This window comes from Cornus florida, unplaced genomic scaffold (assembly GCF_030987335.1).
Source record: "Cornus florida cultivar Cherokee Brave unplaced genomic scaffold, ASM3098733v1 CherokeeBrave_3.0.0_Hap2_Chr01, whole genome shotgun sequence".
NCBI lineage: Eukaryota > Viridiplantae > Streptophyta > Magnoliopsida > Cornales > Cornaceae > Cornus > Cornus florida.
In genome coordinates this window covers 23,201,123-23,220,473 of record NW_026775571.1, presented here as the reverse complement: position 1 = coordinate 23,220,473, position 19,351 = coordinate 23,201,123, and the positions used below count along the sequence as shown (strand labels likewise).

The window sequence follows — 19,351 nt, the reverse complement described above, 5'->3', positions numbered from 1 at the left end:
TTCCCCTTTCCATTTCAAATTTTTTTTTTTTTCTTTCACTTTGTTTCAAGACTTCAAACTTTGATAACTTTTTAACCAGTGAGAATTTTTGAGTGCCGTTTACAGCAATTCGAAGACCCCGGTGAGATCTTCAAGTCTATATAAACAATTTTAGCTTTTGGGCACTCTAAGAATTCCGAAAATTTGGACCCATTTGGGGCTTTTCTATAATCAAGAGGTAGGAGTGCTCTAATTCATATTTTCTTTGATCTTTTGTGAGTTTCCCCCTTTAATTTGATTCTACGCACGTTTGATATTAGCAATTTTGCTTATGTTGTTGTGGTTGTATGTAATTAAGGTGATGAATGTATTATACGAATTAATTGAACTAATGATTATGGTTATATACTTGGTGGTGAAGATACAAGCTTAGTATTGACATTTTAGGTGCTCCATGATTTTTATTTGTTAAGAAAAGTGGTGTTGAAATTATGAAAATAAATGTTAGGATTTTTCTTAATAATGTGATCATGATGTAGATGGAATGTATGGTATTTATTGTAAATTTTCTTGAGAAATTGCCATGATGCTAGATATATGATGTGTATCCCTATGGGTGTTATGTGTAAATAATATATGTGTGTATGATTTGTTGATTGAATATGGAAAGTATGCTTTAGTGATTATGTCCTTGTTTAATATGAGCAATTGTAGAAATTTGGTTGACTTAAAGCATGTTATAAATTCATGAGAAAATTCTTCTTTAGTAAGGAATGTTGTTAAGGTTTGATGATGTGATAATTATGGTAAATTGTGAAGTATGAAACATTCATGCATCCATTGGAAAAGAAAAAGGGGGAAAATATATTTTTTTAAAACCAATGAAATTGTTTTGGGGAAAAGTTTTTGAAAAGTGTTTATGAAAACCCGGACGTTTAAGAGACGCCTAGTGGTCCGTGGTGTTAGTGTGGTCTATAGAGGGGACTAGGGAGAGACCCTAGTGTGGTTGAGCTAACTAAGCCAGAAGCGACGCCTTGGAGGTGCCTTGTGGTTGTGGATAGTTAGCCAATCCCCCTTTCGTGACGCCTCGGAGGTGCGTTGGGTCGGATTACACTAACAGTTTGGAAATTGAAACGGTATGGTTTCTGAAATGGGGAGTGACATTGCATGGCATGGCATATCATTAGCATACGTGGTGCATTTGGTAATTGGTTGAGATATGTATATTTGTTGATGATACAGTGGTTTTACTTGACTGCCGAGATATGATCCCGTTCTCTTGCTTTCTATTCTCTATGTGGATTCACGGGATCATAAGAGGTGTGCCTTAAACACTTTCTACTAAGCGTTTAGCTCACCCCATCATTTTAACAATTTTCAGGTTACGGGAAGGAAGTGGCAGACGACATTCCTCCACAGGTTTTGATGGATTAGTGGACTATTTGACATATTTTATAGCTATGATCTCATTTTAATATTATTATTATTATTATTATTATTTATAAACCCTTGGATGACATGTATATTGTGTATTGATATAGGAAAGGACGATAACGTTTTTAGTTGACCTCGAGTTCGGAAAAGAACCTTGTTAGCGAGTCAGACCCTTAGGTTCGAGTCGTTACTAATTTGGTATCAGAGTGATGGTTCGAAAACCATTAAGACGACAGGTAGAGGCCTACCGAGGGTTAGTTGAAAGTTGAATTGCATTGTTTATGTGCATATGTGTTAAAGTGTTTATTATTTGAGAAGCATGCTTATTTGCTTAATTACTTATGCGTTTGCGATTTTGAAAGGCATGCTTACCTGTTGAGTGTTCGCATGTTTATCTATTTTAATACCATGGCCATGTATACATAATAACTATGTGATAATAATTGAAAGCATGTTTCGTATGGTATTGTGATGGTTATTTTGGCAAGGTGTATGTAAGTATTTTTTTTTTTTTTAAAGGAAAGACAGGGTGTTTACATTTTAAATAAAGAGACATGATTGTATCATGGTATGGGGTACGGTTATTATATATTTATGTTTATCAGTGTATATACGGTTGAGTATGGGATGGTTGCTAGTACGGTACAGTACCTGTTACAGTATAGATAGTTGTATGAGTTTTGATCTACGTAGGCAAAGAGCTCGATTGCTCCAGGGTTGTTGGGTACCAGTCCTCATCAAGCGAATGGCTTGGTCTTTTAGCTCGTGGATTGAGCTATCCAGTATGGGGTCCTCTTGATTTTCGTGGTGCACTTTGTGCAATGCTTAAAGCACAACTTTAGAATGGGTTTATATTTCATGGCGTGGTATCTCCGTTGTTTGTGAGTTTCATGCATCGGTGGATGGGTTCATCTGACTGTGAAGGTCAAGTGTGAGAGTGAGGGTTTCGGTATGACTTTAGGAGGTTAGTGTTAGTGACTTGGGTTACGGTTTGGTGCGGAGGTTCTTATCGAACCGTTCGTGGTAGGCATGATAGAGGTCGTTTAAGTCACGAATGTAGTCTATGGGAGGTATAGGTGTATCTTTTGGTACGGTCTAAGGAGACGTGTTGATTCTGACTATCGTGGGGACTTGTTGGACTCTGTAGGTCTAGGATGACGTAGGTATTTATTGGAGTCATGCTAGCATTGGGTGATCGATTGTTTGATGTGATTTGGTCTGTCGGTTGTGAGAGTCTGTTTTAGAGACTGGTTAGTTGAGGAGTGATTCCCATTTCGGATAGCTATAGGAGTGTGACGAGTAATCAATTCTTGGTGAGTCGATTGCATGGCTCGATCGACGAGCGAGGTTCTAGGTTGTTACGGCTATTTAGAGAGTCTCAAGGTAGTGTATAGTGGTTAGTTTTAGTCGTGTAAAGCAAGATTGCACTATAAGGCAGGTTGAATGAGGTCATTGAAGTACTCATTCATTTGCAGATGAAGTTATTGATGGTAAGTATTGTGTTACCAAATGGACTATGTTTTGGAAGTTGAAAGTTATGGGCTAGAGTTGTAATTTAAGTTGTATCTGAGGTATCAGGAGATAGTGCTTGGTGTTGAGGATCAAAAAAGGTAGACTGACGATTGGAATGATTGGGACGAGGGTGATTCCATAGGTTTAGTTAGTAGCCCATTTGACTTTTGTCGGGGCTTAGGGTGTTATGAGGAACAGTGCGGAGTAGAGATAATGATGTTGAACCTAGAGTGTGGAGTTTTATTGTTTAGGCATGTAGATTGCCTTTGAAAGAGTGGTTTGAGTAGCCAGTTAAGCATTAGTGATTGATTGTATCATTGATGGTTTTAAGGAGACAGTTGGGTGTTGAGCATTTTGGATTTTTGTGCTCATTTTTGTTTTGAGGATTTGTCGGCATGGCATGCTTGTATAGATGTTCTTTTCTAGTGGTAAATAGTGGTCGTTGTAGGGAGTGTCGAGAGTAATGCTTATTTTCTTATTATGGTGGTGTTATCTTAAGGATGTTGGAAGAATAATTGCTTGGTAGTGGCTTGATGGTCTGGTGGAATGATAGGTTTGAACTATTGATTTGGATAAGTGGCAGTGAAGGTGTTATAGTGTGATGTCTAGTGATGAGTAGCGGGACAATTTAAGGCGTGATCCGAATATGATTTAGGATTATATGTGTTGTTGTATGTTGTCAAGTAAGTGATGGGATTGTTCGCCAATTAAGGCAATTGTGGTCAACTTAGTCTTTAAAACTAAAGAGAGGTGTTGGCATGTAGGCATCTTTTTCTTTTGAAGAGTCAGTGGGTTGTTGTGACTAAGGTCATGGGTCTTGTGCGCACGGTGATCAAGGTAGTGTCGCCTGGGTAGGTAGAGATGAAGTGGATGGTAAAATATCATTTTATGGCGTAGAGGTTGTCGGTTAGGAGTAACTGATTCTAGGTAGAACGGGACGTGGTGTCCGAAGGGCTGTGATTGTTTCTAGTGTTGGTGTGCCATGAATGTCGGTGCTCTTACCTGATTGGTTTTTATTAGCAGTGTTATCGCGGTGTATCGTATGCGATGTTTCTGCCTTGATAGAGTGTAACGGTCCATTGGTGGCGAGGTCATAATCCCGTGTGTGTTTCCAGTTGGTTCTTCTCCTTGTGTGCAGGGAGTTCATTTCATCTCAAGTGAGATTAGGTGTCCATGGTTGGACAATTGGTGAGTAGCGTGTGATAGGATGTCGGGTGCGTTCGGGTACGAGTTATCAGTCTCTTATGAGAGCGGGGCCATTACCCTTTTCGTTTGTTCTAGTCGTGGCAAGGACATTGTTTGTCGTAAGCCTTGTTCTCCATCTAGGAGTTGTGTGCTTCCGCGGATGGACAAACCTGTATGTGAGTTGTTGTGCTGATAGAGTTAATCGGTAAAAGTTTGGCTGAATGGGTTAACTCACTCCTACGAAGGGAGGTGGAGTCTTTGTTTTTGTTGTGCTTGTTCTGAGAGTGTTCTTGACAGGTGGTGTATGAGGCACGAGTTGCCGATTAAGGATGGTATGTTTTCGGTGTTTAGTACTAGCGGTGATGGCTAGGAAATGTGTCGTGAACGGCAGTTTGAGGATGGCTAGGTGATGTGATGTGAGTCATGTACTCGGGTGCTTTTATTAATGTTTGATTTGAGCAGTGTCTTGAGGACAAGTGTTGGTATTGTTTGAGTGCTAAGCAGCTAAAAAGTGAATGCGTGATTCTATTGAGGAATAATAGGAATGATTGACTTTGGTTTTGAGGTTTCAGACCTGAGACGGTTGTATTGTATGTTTTGAAGAAATAAGAATTGAATTGAATGATGTTATGATATTAACTACCTATTGTAGGTACTATGAGGTGACTGGAAAGCTTTTACGTTGATTGATGATTGTGGTATTCACACTGTGTTACTTTTAGCTTGTTATGTTTAAGGTATGATTGGGATTTTAGAGTAGGTATGTGACTATATAACCATTGTTGTTGCGTAAAGCGATGAATTGATAGTGAGTGAATCTTATAGTTGTTTTGTGGACTGTGTGAGACTATATTTAAGGTTTGGACCTGAGGACAAGAAGGACGCCTGTGCCAAGGTCGGATTGAGGATGAAAATGGCCTGGCCAACCATTTCTCCTGAATCAGTCCCTCTTTAGCACGATGTCGGGTCAAAGGTCACTGATTGTTTGATTAATCAGGAACAATGAGAGTACAGTATTGCGTAATGTGTCGGTGTGACAGGGTGGATTCAAATGGTTTGTCTCGGGCGAAAAGGTGTGCTAGGTAGGACTAAGTGTCTGATAACGGGTTTATGGTACAATCATCGATTATTGAGAATCTCATTTTGAGGATTTGTGTCCAGGATACTGGATAGTACGTTTTAATGTTCTGGCTACTCATGATTATGTAGCCGTTGGGAAATTTGTTGTTTTGTCTTCTTGAAGTTGTTTAGTATGATGATTGTCGTATGGTGTGGTTGGTGGTCGCTTGTACTGGTATGTGATGGTGTAGTTGTGTGATAGATGGTGAGTGTTGGTTTGACAGAGATGTATAGATTTAGTTTAAGCTTGATTGTGTGATGGATAGGGGTTCCTTGTCTGGGATTTTGGGTGTAATTTGGAGGATGAGTTGAAGTTTGATGTTGTCTTTTTTGGTGGTCTGATAATTGTTCTTTTCTCGGGCTTTAGAGCCTTTCGTGAGTGTGTAGAGTAGACTGATGTCCGTTTTGAGTCGTGTATAGTGTAGAGCATACCAGTTCATTTTGCATTGCGATGTTTTGAGTAATGAGTGCCCTAATAGGGTGATGAGCGTTGGAGTTTTGTGGTAGTTGTGTCTGATTACTTGGTGATGTCCGATGTCAAAGACAATAATGTTGGTGAGTTCATGGTTTTGGGGTTTTGTGAGGTGTTCTCGGGAAGGGGTGTGGTTATAGGCTTCCTTCATTAAGAAGGGTAGATTTTGAGGGTGAAATCTTTTAAGAATGGTAGATTGTAATGTTTGTGTTTATATATATATATATAAGTGTGGTAGTAAATTTTAAAAAAAGAAAAAGAAAAGTTAAAAATAAATTTGTGGTGGGACCCCCCACTAGTGTAATTTGTGTGGCCAAGAGGCCACTTAGCCTCACAATTTGTCTCCCTCATTCTCTCTCCCTGGCACTATCTCTTCTTCCCCTTTCCATTTCATTCTTTTTTTCTTTCACTTTGTTTCAAGACTTCAAAGTTTGATTACTTCTTAATAGGTAGGAATTTTTTAGTGCCATTTGCGACAATTCGAAGAGCTCGGTAAGATCTTCAAGTCTATATAAACAATTTCAACTTTTGGGCACTCTAAGAATTCTGAAAATTTGGACCCATTTGGTGCTTTTCTATAATCAAGAGGTAGGGGTGCTCTAATTTATATTTTCTTTGATCTTTTTGTGAATTTTCCCCTTTTATTTGATTCAATGTATGATTGATATTAGTAATTTTGCTTATGTTGTTGTGGTTGTATGCAATTAAGGTGATAGATGTATTATACGTGTTAATTGAACCAATGATTATGGTTACATACTTGGTGGTGAAGATACAAGCTTAGTATTGACATTTTAGGTGCCCCATGATTTTTAATTGTTAAGAAAAGTGATATTGAAATTATGAAAATAAATGTTAGGATTTTCCTTAATAATGTGATCATGATATAGATGGAATGTATCGAATTTACTGCAAATTTTCTTGAGAAATTGCCATGATGCTAGATATATGATGTGTATCTCTATGGGTGTTGTGTGTAAATAATATATGTGTGTATGATTTGTTGATTGGATATGGAAAACATGCTTTTGTGATTATATCCTTATTTAATATGAGTAATTGTAGAAATTTTGTTGATTTAAAGCATACTATAAATTCATGAGAAAATTCTTCTTTAGTATGGAATGTTGTTAATGTTTGATGATGTGAAAATTATGATAAATTGTGAAGCATGAAGCATTCATGCATCTATTGGGAAAGAAAAAGAGGAAAAGTATTTTTTTTAAAAAGCCAATGAAATTGTTTTGGGAAAAAGTTTTTGAAAGGTGTTCGTGAAAACCCGGACGCCTAGGAGGCACCTAGTGGTCCGTGGTGTTAGTGTGGTCTAGAGAGGGAATTAGGGAGGTTGAGCTAATCAGGCCAGATGTGACGCCTTGGAGGTGCCTTGTGGTCGTGGATGGTTAGCCAATCCCTCTTTCATGACGCCTCGGAGGTGCCTTAGTTCGGATTACACTAACAATTTAGAAGTTGAAACGGTATGGTTTCGGAAACGAGGAGTGACATAACATGGCATGGCACATCATTGGCATACGTGATGCATTTGGTAATTGGTTGAGATATGTATATTTGTTGATGATACAGTGGTTTTACTTGACTCCCGAGATATGATCCCGTTCTCTTACTTTCTATTCTCTATGTGGATTCACGGGGTCATAAAAGGTGTCTTAGACACTTCCAACTGAGCGTTTAGCTCACCCCATCATTTTAATAATTTTTAAGGCACGGGAAGGAAGTGGCGGACGACGTTCCTCCACAGGTTTTGATGGGTTAGTGGACTATTTGACATATTTTGTAGCTATGATCTCATTTTAATATTATTATTATTATTTATAAACCCTTGGATGATATGTATATTATATTGATATAGAAAAGGACGGTAACGTTTTTAATTGATCTCGGATTCGGGTAAAAACTCGGTTAGCGATTCAGACCCTCGGATTCAGGTCGTTACAAGTTTCCAATCAAATATAGATCTTTTTGGGTCAAAATGGCCCCGTCGGAACTACCTCAAAAAACATATCTGCAAACCCTTTTGGCCGTCTAATGGTCCGAACGGACCATATAGGTTTCATCAGTTCTACATCAGAAATATATTTGTTACTGGAATTTCACCCCCATTTCCTAGTGCTTTCGGAGCTTTCAATAATCTCATCGGTTGTACAAGGAATCAATCTTATTATCTTTAATTCTTCACACTACAACAAAATTGAGCTTTTTGTTACCTATCATCAATAATAAATGTCACATATAATTGTTTACAATGCAATGAATGAAAAATTGTTTTGAATTCGTGCGCGAAACGTGAGAGCGACAGCCCATGTGACTAATGGCCGCTAATTATTACATCTCAAATTTGAGTCCCTCATTTTATCGGAGTGTACAAGGAGTTGAAATTTATCTGTGACATCTACAAATTTAAATTATCCTTTCTACTGCAATAAACTTCATCTTTTAAGTACTCATGTATGATTTCTGACTTGCCTATTGGCTTGAAAGTCTATGCTTTCTAGATTTCAAGAAGTCAATGCATGCAATGCAACCACTTGGTGGGTTGTCAAATTTGAAGTCTAAAATGGATTTATTTAATTGTTTTGGATTATTAAATGATTTTGACAGTTTCTTTCTTTCTCTCTTTAATTTAAATGTATTTGATGCTTAAAACACGTTTGGACGACTACATCATTTGAACTCTAATTGACAGAGATAAATTACCTTGTTAAGTGCACCGTAGTTTTGCAGGCGAAACTAGTCTGTGAGTTTAGTAAAAAGCTCTCTTAACTGATGAACTTTACTAAGCTCTCTATGCCTAGTAAACTTTAAATCATTTACTATTCTTGTAGCTAGGAACAGGAAAACTGAATTTTTTTCTTGGCATATCTGGTGTCAATTCCACAAAATGACTTCAATGCTCATTACGAGGCATTCAGAATTTACTTTATAATAATCCAAAAATTGTACATACCATTTAGATACTATAGACATGAACTTTATAATAGAGTTAGAGATGACACTAGGATTTTTAGCGAGAAAACCCCAATTGATAAAATAGATCAATTGTTCACATGGAAAAAACCTCATGAACTGTGTAGTCCAAAATAAACCGGTCCACTATGTTTGAAATAAAGTACACTGAACTTTGACTCTGTCTCATAACCTATCGTTTTTACCAAACACCAATAGTTGACAGTACTCTAGCTTTGCAATGTCCCGTCCAACAGTACTTGACCTCAGGACTATTCTTTATCTCTGTAGAAGGGTTACAGGTAGATTAAACAACACTCCTCGAATGCTTTGACACTTTCAAAGTAGGATTGCTTTTACTTCTATTTTTCAATATTTGAATTCGATGGAGAAGTGGATCTACTTTTCTCTGATCATTGTAGATGCAAGACTTTGATCATCTTGATTAGGATTTGAATAAGACTCTAAACTCATTCTGTGTTTATGTGTATGTTCTGGAAAGACTAAGGGCTGCTAATTATTGCATCTCAAATTTTATCCGAGGGTACAAGGAGTTGAAATTTATCCGTGCCATCTACAAATTTAAAATATCCTTTCTACTGCAATAAACATCATCTTTTAAGTACTCATGTATGATTTCTGACTTGCCTATTGGCTTGAAAGTCTCTGCTTTCTAGATTTCAAGAAGTCAATGCATGCAATGCAACCACTTGGTGGGTTGTTAAATTTGAAGTCTAAAATGGACTTATTTTATTGTTTTGGATTATTAAATGATTTGGACCGTTTCTTCTCTTTAATTTAAACGTATTTGATGTTTAAAACATGTTTGGACGACTACATCATTTCAACTCTTATGTACGTGGATGACAGATAAATTACCATAGTTTTGCAGGCGAAACTAGTCTCTGAGTTTAGTAAAAAGCTCCCTTAACAAAGAAATTTTACCGAATAAGTTTACTAAGATCTCAATGTTTAGTATACTTTAAATCATTTAGTATTCTTTTAGCTAGGAACAGGAAAACTGATATTTTTTCATGGCATATTTGGTGTCAATTTCACAAAATGACTCCCAATGTTCAGTACGAGGTATTCAGAAATTACTTTATAATAATCCAAAAATTGTATGTACCATTTAGATATTATACTTGGGATGCATGGACCACATGGTTGTTGGAATCAAATTATTTAGTTGCATTTATAGAATTCTTAGCACCCAAATTTGAAAATTCAAAGCTCTGTCACTTTATAAATACCAACTCCAGTTGTCTCTCATTTCCCACACACCAAAACCTCTCTACAAGCCAATCAATCATTCACACTCTTGTTTTTTTTCTTCCTTAAACCAAATTCTATCATGGGTGTGATAAGTTATGATATGGAGGTTACCTCCTCAATCCCTGCGGCTAAGATGTTCAAGGCCTTTGTCCTTGATGCCGACAACCTCATCCCCAAGATCTTACCTCAGGCCATTAAGAGTGTTGAAATCATCCAAGGTGATGGTGGAGTTGGAACTGTCAAGGTTATCTCTTTTGGCGAAGGCAGCCAATTCAAGAGCGTCAAACACAAAGTTGACGGGCTTGACAAAGACAACTTTGTTTATAGTTATAGCATCATCGAAGGTGATGCTTTGATGGGTGTACTTGAGAAAATATCTTACGAGATCAAGATCGAAGCTTCCTCTGATGGAGGATCCGTATGCAAGAATAGTAGCAAATACCACACCAAAGGTGATGTTGGGATCACAGAGGACCAAATCAAGGGTGGCAAAGAAAAGGCCTTGGGAATGTTCAAGGCTGTTGAGGCCTACCTCTCGGCAAATCCAGATGCCTACAATTAAATACGTTTTAAACATGTGTACACTGAAATATATGGTTTCATGAGTGTGTTTTTTATTACTACTTATAGGCGTGGCTTTCAATTCTTCTTCTCGATGGCTTACTTACATTGCCTTCAAATTTGTAATAAGGGGAAAAGTCTCCACTGAGATTATTATCATCCAGTTGTTTGTACTGTTTTATATGATTGAAGAGTTTATGTTTTTCAGTTTTAATTATAATCCGAAACTCTCTTGGTAAACTAAGCGGATATTTGTCAATGATGCATTCAATTCCTTTGGATATAGGGTAATTTTCTTTGGATAACAAGTTTCCATTATCAATTTCCCCATGCATGATATTTTTCTTCATTTACCCGCCAATACATTTCGCATTGAGATTTTAGACAAACTATGTAGAATATTAGAGTGGGTAATAATGAGACTAGTCAATGAATATTGAAACCATGAAAGTGGTGAAGTCCACTATTCCTCAAGATCTAGTCTAAGTCAATATAGGAATAGATGGAAAAATCTAATTGTTCGATTTTTCAATTGTTCAAATTTGAGTGGGAAAAACATCTAATTTGAAATTACTCCCTCCATCTAATAAAAAGTGTCACTTTTTGGGATGGAGGTTGTATGATTTAGTGCAAAAAAACCGCTCTAATTAGATTGCTACCGCCCTTCACGTGTACAGGTTTCAAATTGTTCAAATATGTCCTACCTGACACCTTAAAATTAAACTTTGCCCAAATTACCCTTAGAAAGACATTTTACACATTATTTAAAAATCATAATTTTGTTGAGTGGGAAAAACATCTAATTTGAAATTACTCTCTCCGTCTAATAAAAAGTGTCACTTTTTGGGATGGAGGTTGTATGATTTAGTGCAAAAAAACCGCTCTAATTAGAGTGCTACCGCCCTTCACGTGTACAGGTTTCAAATTGTTCAAATAAGTCCTACCTGACACCTTAAAATTAAACTTTGCCCAAATTACCCTTAGAAAGACATTTTACACATTATTTAAAAATCATAATTTTGTAAAATGACATAAAAGGGCAAAAAAACCATGATTTATAACATCTTTCCATGACCCAAATCAAATCTTTTTGATGCTTGCTTAGACCATGTTTCTAACATCTTCTCTGGGATGCACGTACCTTTGTGACCCCTGCCAGGTTAGACCTTTTTTATCTAGATTTTCGAGATAAAGCCAGTGGAAAGCATGGAATCCCGTCATTAAAATCATTCTCATTGATATTGAATCCTTGAGTTCTTTTAATTGCTTCTCCCTGTTTTCCCAGTTTGGGCAGGCGCGGAATTACTTTGGTTTTGCTTCTCCATGCTTTTGATCAAATTATATTGGGGAGGAGTAGAATTATTTTGCATATTCGATTGCACGTCATTGCACTGATATCGCACGTTAATAGACCCAAAATGATCAATGCAACCCCTAAGGTATTTTCAGAAGGTTAAATGCATAAATTGTGCATTAAAGCATTACTTTATGTCTAGGACATGCAAAAAGTAATTTGAGGGGTGTTTTAGCACATTTTTGAAAGAATAAGAGAGATAATAGCACACTTTTAAAAATAAGGGGGGTCAAAGTGCTATGCGAAGTATTTTTTAAGAGTGTTTTCGACACCTAACCCTTGAAAATATGGCACTACCCGTTGGGAAACGTTCTAGTTTTAAAAACTTTTAGAGGGATTTTCATTTACAAATCTTGATTTATCACATAGAGACAAGTTTTATGCAAAAATAAAATATGATGTATCATTCAATTAACAGATTGAATACTTATATCAAAGGTCTGAGTAAATCTTTAAATCTTTTCTCTAAAGTGAATGTTCTCACTTATTGTAAACCCCTTAGCAAGATACCATCTCCATGGATCTCCATCTTCTTGGTAATAATTTTGCCTTTAAGAATCACCCATAAGCCTCCATGAATGAACTTGGAAAACTAGCCTTGTGGGAGCCTCCATTAGATAAGAACATTAACCCTAATTTTCTAGAGAGAGAAAATAGATTTCTTTTCCTTCTTCCAAAAAATCACCCCTAAAATATACATAGACCATGTATATATATAGGCAACATAAAGATAAAGAAAAAGAAACAATAAATCCTTCTCAATCTCTAATTAACATGTCTCAAATCTAATAGGATTCCAATATCAAGTTGGGCTATGAGTGAGAATCATTTGGGCTTATTATTTTACAATAAATTAATAATTGGCCCAGTCCATGGACCCAATTCAATTAATTCATAAATTAATTTCTACTCCACTAAAAGAAATTAATTGAACTCCAATTAAATAATAAATAACCTCTAAGTCAATGTTGCACTTTGACCCCTCTATGCACAATTAGTTATCGGATAAATAAAGCCATTAATCCGATTACTTAATTAATATATTTATTTTGGTACCTTTGATTATTTTTGCCTTGATCACAATAAAATATTTGTTTGACAAAAATAATAATTTAAATAAATAAATATATAATAAATCATTTTGTCTAAAAATACACGAAGGCCTTCGAATTTACTTTGTGATCAACCATAATCAATATAAAATAAATACAAGTAGTAATGATGCAAATAGTGAAAATATAACCCTCTAACTATTAATTACATAATTACCCAAAGTGTCGGTCTAAGGATTCCGAAGATTCCGCCGAACAAATCAAAGTAATTACTAATTAATAAAAGAGTCTATACTTATTTCATGCTTAAGAGTCAAATGCCATGACGGTGACATGCTTAAGAGTCAAATGCCATGACGGTGATAGGGAGCAATTGCATACGACGGCTCTCGTAATATATCTCGATCTAACGCGGATCCAGTTCAAGTCTTAATTAATTATAAGTCTATCCATAATTACCGACTATGAACAATTTATGATCACTATTTATTTTGTTAGCAAGCAGATAAAATGGATTAGACATAATAAATCTGAATATAAATGCATTCATACAATATGCAAGGTAAATTATTACTACTATCATGCATACTTAAAATTAAAATGAGTTCGTCATCTACATAGTATAAGAAATCTCAATAGAATAAGATTTCATTATCACTATTGGTGAACAATCCCTTTTAATTAATGCGGGTCCCTCAACTCCATAGCATAATAAATCACATAATCAATACGTCAATAACTTATCCTGATGAAGGAGTTCATTATTACTATTGTTTGGATTCATTTGCTATTAGGTGAGAACTTCCATTAAAATAATAATATGTGGGTCCTTTAACCACTGCATGAAAAATCAGATAACCAATACGCCAATAACTTATTCGGTTGGCGAAGTTCATTATTGCTATTGGCGGGTGTAGGTGCAGAATTTCGCTCAACCAATAATGATTAAGAAAAATAAAACAACTCACTCAATCAATAGTAAAAATAAACAAGAACAATATATGTCGAAGCGTAGAATTGCTTGCTCCCTTTATTGGAGGTCTAAGCCTCTATTTATATACAAAAGATTGTAAAATTATGGTAGGACTCGCGTTACTTGTCCTCCAATTCTTTCAATATAAACATTCTTTACTAATAGAGTTCTTTCCATTGTCTAATTTTCCATACATAGAACTTGCCTTGTACAGAACTTCCTATCTCAGAATTTTCCTTCTATGGTAAATCCTTCACCTGGTAGGACTTGTGCATTCTTGAGTAACTGGGCTGAACATACTTTGATCCGGCTGGGCTTGAGTAACGGACCGGATGTTAAATATTAACATGTTGGGCTGATAATCTCTTAATTCGGGCTTCAACAGGGCTGAAGGCCATAAAACAATAGTATTGGGCTTGTGAACAGTGATCTTGGACTAGTATCAAACTCAATTTGGGTTTGAGTGAGGTGGGCTTTATAAACTTATCAAGGATATGTTTATATTTATGATGACGTGGATTATTCTCATTGGAGGGGATTTTTTCCCTCCACACTTAGCCCCCAATTCCTTTTTTAATTGGAGTACTACTCCTAATAAGAAGGGAATTGAAGCTGTACGATTACCAATTTCGTAAGAAGTGGATTTGAGGCGTGATTACTGATATTCTGACCAAAGGGTTTCCATAAGAGTTACTTCCGCTCTTACTGCATTCATTTCATTCCTTACGTTCTTCACTTTGTCACATCACTAAGTTAGAGCATTTGTCATGGCAGAGACTAGAGCACCTTGGAAGCCATTTATATCTAGAGTTGATAAATCAGTTCTTCACTCTGGTGATTCTATGATTACCGACCCCTCTGTAGCACTAGCAGTTGCTCGGGGAATGTAATATAGAGTTGGAATAACTGCCTCCATCTGCCCCTGTTCGAGCCATTGAGGTTCGTTATTCTCCCTTTCTTTTTGTCTTCTCTCCATCAAGAAGTTAGAGAAAGATCTTGGCAATTCTGAAAAGAAGGTCTCGTATGCAGCCATGAATGCAAAGATTGCATCTTAGTGCGCTTGTCCAGGGCTAAGGCCTTTCGGTTTCGCTTTGTACAAGGTTCGGGAGATAAGTTGAACGATCCGGAGGCCTTTAATGCTGACATGGAAGTGTCCTTCCCTTATCCTGAAGGTCCACAAGCCCAAGAAGCTGAAGTGCTTTTTACTGAAATGGTGAAGTCTCATCAGGATGATCATCTAGCTCCAACTTCATCAGTTCCTGTAGCTCCCAACCCTTCGATTCCTCCAACTTCAAGTCCAACTGTGGTGGACGCTTTTGACTCTGCTCTGTTATGGGAATTTGTGACTGCCCTTACATTGCATACGCTTTGTTGCACAGTAATGTCCTCCTGTTTCTCAAGAAAATACACTTGTTTGAGGACCTTATATTTTTTGTGGTCCGAAGTGTACAGTTCCTCGGCGCTGAGCCTGAGAGGAAATGTACTGAAATGGACACTTAGAGTCCTAAGCAAAGTATTCCTCGGCGCTGAGCCTTAGGGGAAATCTGCTGAATCGGATACTTGGGATCAGAAGCGAATCGGTCCTCGGCGTTGAGCCTTAGAGGAAACGTGCTGAACTGGACACTTAGGGTCTGAAGCGAAGTATTCTTCGGTGCTGAGCCTTAAAGGAAACGTGTTGAACCGGACACTTAGGGTCCGAAGCGAATTATTCCTCGGCGCTGAGCCTTAGAGGAACTGTAATGTAACGGACTCTGGAGAGCCGAGGCATGTAGTTCCTCGGCGATAAGTTTGAGGGAAACTGTACTGTACCGGACTCTGGAGGTCCAAGGTATCTAATTCCTCTGCAATGAGCCTGAGAGGAACTGTAATGTACCGGACTCTCGAAGTCTGAGGTATATAGTTCCTCGGCTATGAGCCTGAGAGGAACTGTAATGTACCAGACTCTTGAAGTCTGAGGTATGTAGTTCCTCGGCTATGAGCCTGAGAGGAACTGTAATGTACCGGACTCTTGAGGTCCAAGGTAGTAAGTTCCTCAGCCATGAGCCTGAGAGGAACTGTAAGGTATCGGACTCTTGAGGTCCGAAGTAGTAAGTTCCTCGGCTATGAGCTTGAGAGGAACTGTAATGTACCAGACTCATGAGGTCCGAGGTAGTAAGTTCCTCGGCCATGAGCCTGAGAGGAACTGTAAGGTATCGGACTCTTGAGGTCCGAGGTAGTAAGTTCCTCGGCTATGAACTTGAGAGGAACTGTAATGTACCAGACTCATGAGGTCCGAGGTAGTAAGTTCCGCCATGAGCCTGAGAGGAACTGTAAGGTATCGGACTCTTGAGGTCCGAGGTAGTAAGTTCCTCGGCTATAAGCTTGAGAGGAACTGTAATGTACCAGACTCATGAGGTTCGAGGAAGTAAGTTCCTCGGCCATGAGCCTGAGAGGAACTGTAAGGTATCGGACTCTTGAGGTCCGAGGTAGTAAGTTCCTCGGCTATGAGCTTGAGAGGAACTGTAATGTACCAGACTCATGAGGTCCGAGGTAGTAAGTTCCTCGGCTATGAGCCTGAGAAGAACTGTAAGGTATCGGACTCTTGAGGTCCGAGGTAGTAAGTTCCTCGGCTATGAGCTTGAGAGGAACTGTAATGTACCAGACTCATGAGGTCCGAGGTAGTAAGTTCCTCGGCCATGAGCCTGAGAGGAACTGTAAGGTATCGGACTCTTGAGGTCTGAGGTAGTAAGTTCCTCGGCTATGAGCTTGAGAGGAACTGTAATGTACCAGACTCATGAGGTCCGAGGTAGTAAGTTCCTCGGCTATGAGCCTGAGAGGAACTGTAAGGTATCGGACTCTTGAGGTCTGAGGTAGTAAGTTCCTCAGCCATAAACCTGAAAGGAACTGTAATGTATCGGACTATTGAGGTCCGAGGTAGTAAGTTCCTCGGCCATGAACCTGAAAGGAACTGTATTGTATCGGACTCTTGAGGTCCGAGGTATGTAGTTCCTCAGTGATGAGCCTGAAAGGAATTGTAATGTATCGGACTCTTGAGGTCCGAGGTAGTAAGTTCCTCGGCTATGAGCCTGAGGAACTGTATTTAGGCCAGATAGTCTGGGCTTAAAAAAGAGAGAATATGTTTTCTCTTCTTAATATCTCTTTAGGGCTGCTTATACTGCCCCCGTTATGGAAGGTATTGCCCCCATGAAGGAAAGAAAAGTATGTCTCGTTTGCTGCTGTTGGTATGCCGCGAGCCGAATTGATTTTAATGTAATTTTATTCATCGGCACTGTTTTGTACCTTAGAGAATTTTTTCATGAAAATTTAACCTTTAATGTATTTGAGGTAATTTTCATGAAATTTTATTCGTGTTGCAGCTCATTATGCGTTAAAGGAATTTTGAAGTCTTCGGACTCTTGAGGTCCGAAGATGAATTTTCTTCCTCGGCAGCTCGTTGTGCCTTTAGAGGAAATTTGAAGTCCTCGGACTCTTGAGGTCCGAAGATGAATATTCTTCCTCGGCAGCTCGTTGTGCCTCAGAGGAATTTTGAAATCTGCGGACTCTTGAGGTCCGTAGATGAATTTTATTCCTTGGCAGCTCTGTGTGGCTTAGAGGAAGTTTGAAATATGCGGACTTGTAAGGTCCGAAGATGAATTTTATTCCTCGGCAGCTCTGTGTGCCTTAGAAGAAATTTTACTTTTTCATACCTGTGGACTCTTGAGGTCCGAGGCTACTTTTTGGTGTTCGGCTTGCCCCCATTTTTTTTTTTTTTTTTCGACGTTCTGACACCACGTATAACATAGCTGCATAGTTGGACTATTTGCCACTTCAGTTGGGGATCAATCTTTCGTGCAACGCAAATAAACCAAACCTAAATATTATTAATCAACAAACGAATAAGGAGCAAATATGAAGTTATTTGTAAACAAAGTTATCATAAGCATGTAAAATAATTACATGTAGCATATAGCAACTGATTGAAGGAAATAAAGAATTTTAAGAACTTCTTATATATCACAATTGAATTTTTAATAAGAAATTCTGATTAGCAGCAAGTACATTGAAATTACTCATGTATGTAATATTTTCGGACTTTAAGTAGTAGACCAAATAGCACAGCTCATGCATTCAACAATGCCTTTGGCCTCAGATCTTTTATTCAAGTATAAATTTCAGAAGTCAATGTAGAGGGTCAAACGCTTTTTAGTTGAGTATTGACGAAGTAGTGCATCCCTCTGAAGAGTCTGAACCAACAATATCGGGTGTTGTGGTTCGAAGGTTCTGATCAATTATCAACCTTCAGTGAACAACTAATGGATATAATCTAAAAGTCTGATCAAAGTCAATCGTGAGCGAAAGAGCTAGTGGATGTGATTGAAATTGCAATGCTAAAAATCCTCAATGAGAGAAAGAGGGATGAATTCGTAGATCTACTATAATATTGACAGTCACACACGCACATATGTATATATATATGAGGAGAGATGCAAATTAAGTGTGAATAAAAGTGATTTCTGATCACAACCGAAGAAGGAGAGACTAAAGAATCTGTTGAGTGCTGACGGAGACAAAAGCTTACGGTGGCCTCTCATTTATATTTTTACACAATAGAGTGTGCCGAAAAAACAATTTGGTTCTTATAGGTTATACCAAATTGAGTCATAAATCTTTATGTATAATGATCGTCTACATGAATTACAAAATATGATTGCATCGTGTGTAAATATATATATATAATATTGATATATGTATATATATATATATATATATATATATATATATATATATGTTACTATGTATTTAATTTTTAATAACAATTTGCATCATGAAAAGCTTAACCCAAATTGTAAAAATCAAAGTTGGGAAACTTATCTGATTGGATGTTTGAAATACCCGGCCAATAAGTCTGCTGGAGTTTGTGGCCTTGTTGATGGAAAGAACCTTGTTCGCCGGCTTGCATTTTTAGACGTCGGCGCTTGTTATATGGAGGCCTTTGACCATTAGAGTGGAGGCTTTTAACCATGAGAGTCGTTGTTGGAGAGGACTTGGGTTCAAATCCTGGACTTGAAGATGTTAATTTTAAGTCACGTTGCTGAACTTGGAGATTTTAATCTGAAGTGTCGTAACTTTGGTGGGGATATATTTCTATACGATTCCCACATACGGCGCCAAAGTGTAGGTGCAGAATTTCGCTCAACCAATAATGATTAAGAAAAATAAAACAACTCACTCAATCAATAGTAAAAATAAACAAGAACAATATATGTCGAAGCGTAGAATTGCTTGCTCCATTTATTGGAGGTCTAAGCCTCTATTTATATACAAAAGATTGTAAAATTATGGTAGGACTCGCGTTACTTGTCCTCCAATTCTTTCTATATAAACATTCTTTACTAATAGAGTTCTTTCCATTGTCTAATTTTCCATACATAGAACTTGCCTTGTACATAACTTCCTATCTCAGAATTTTCCTTCTACGGTAAATCCTTCAACTG

At 37.6% G+C, this 19,351-nt stretch overlaps 1 protein-coding gene across 1 annotated transcript; it reads left to right on the top strand.

Annotated features, from left to right (window-relative positions):
- Window positions 1-9,922: 9,922 nt before the first annotated feature.
- Window positions 9,923-10,738, top strand: LOC132293783 (major allergen Pru ar 1-like). The gene has a single exon (XM_059791412.1). The coding sequence runs from the start codon at window positions 10,017-10,019 to the stop codon at window positions 10,497-10,499; it is 483 nt and encodes a 160-aa protein (XP_059647395.1). The 5' UTR covers window positions 9,923-10,016; the 3' UTR covers window positions 10,500-10,738.
- Window positions 10,739-19,351: the final 8,613 nt, after the last annotated feature.

Coding starts and splice junctions, on each gene's coding strand:
- LOC132293783 (XM_059791412.1), top strand. CDS start 10,017: ATGGGTGTGATAAGTTATGATATGGAGGTTACCTCCTCAATCCCTGCG.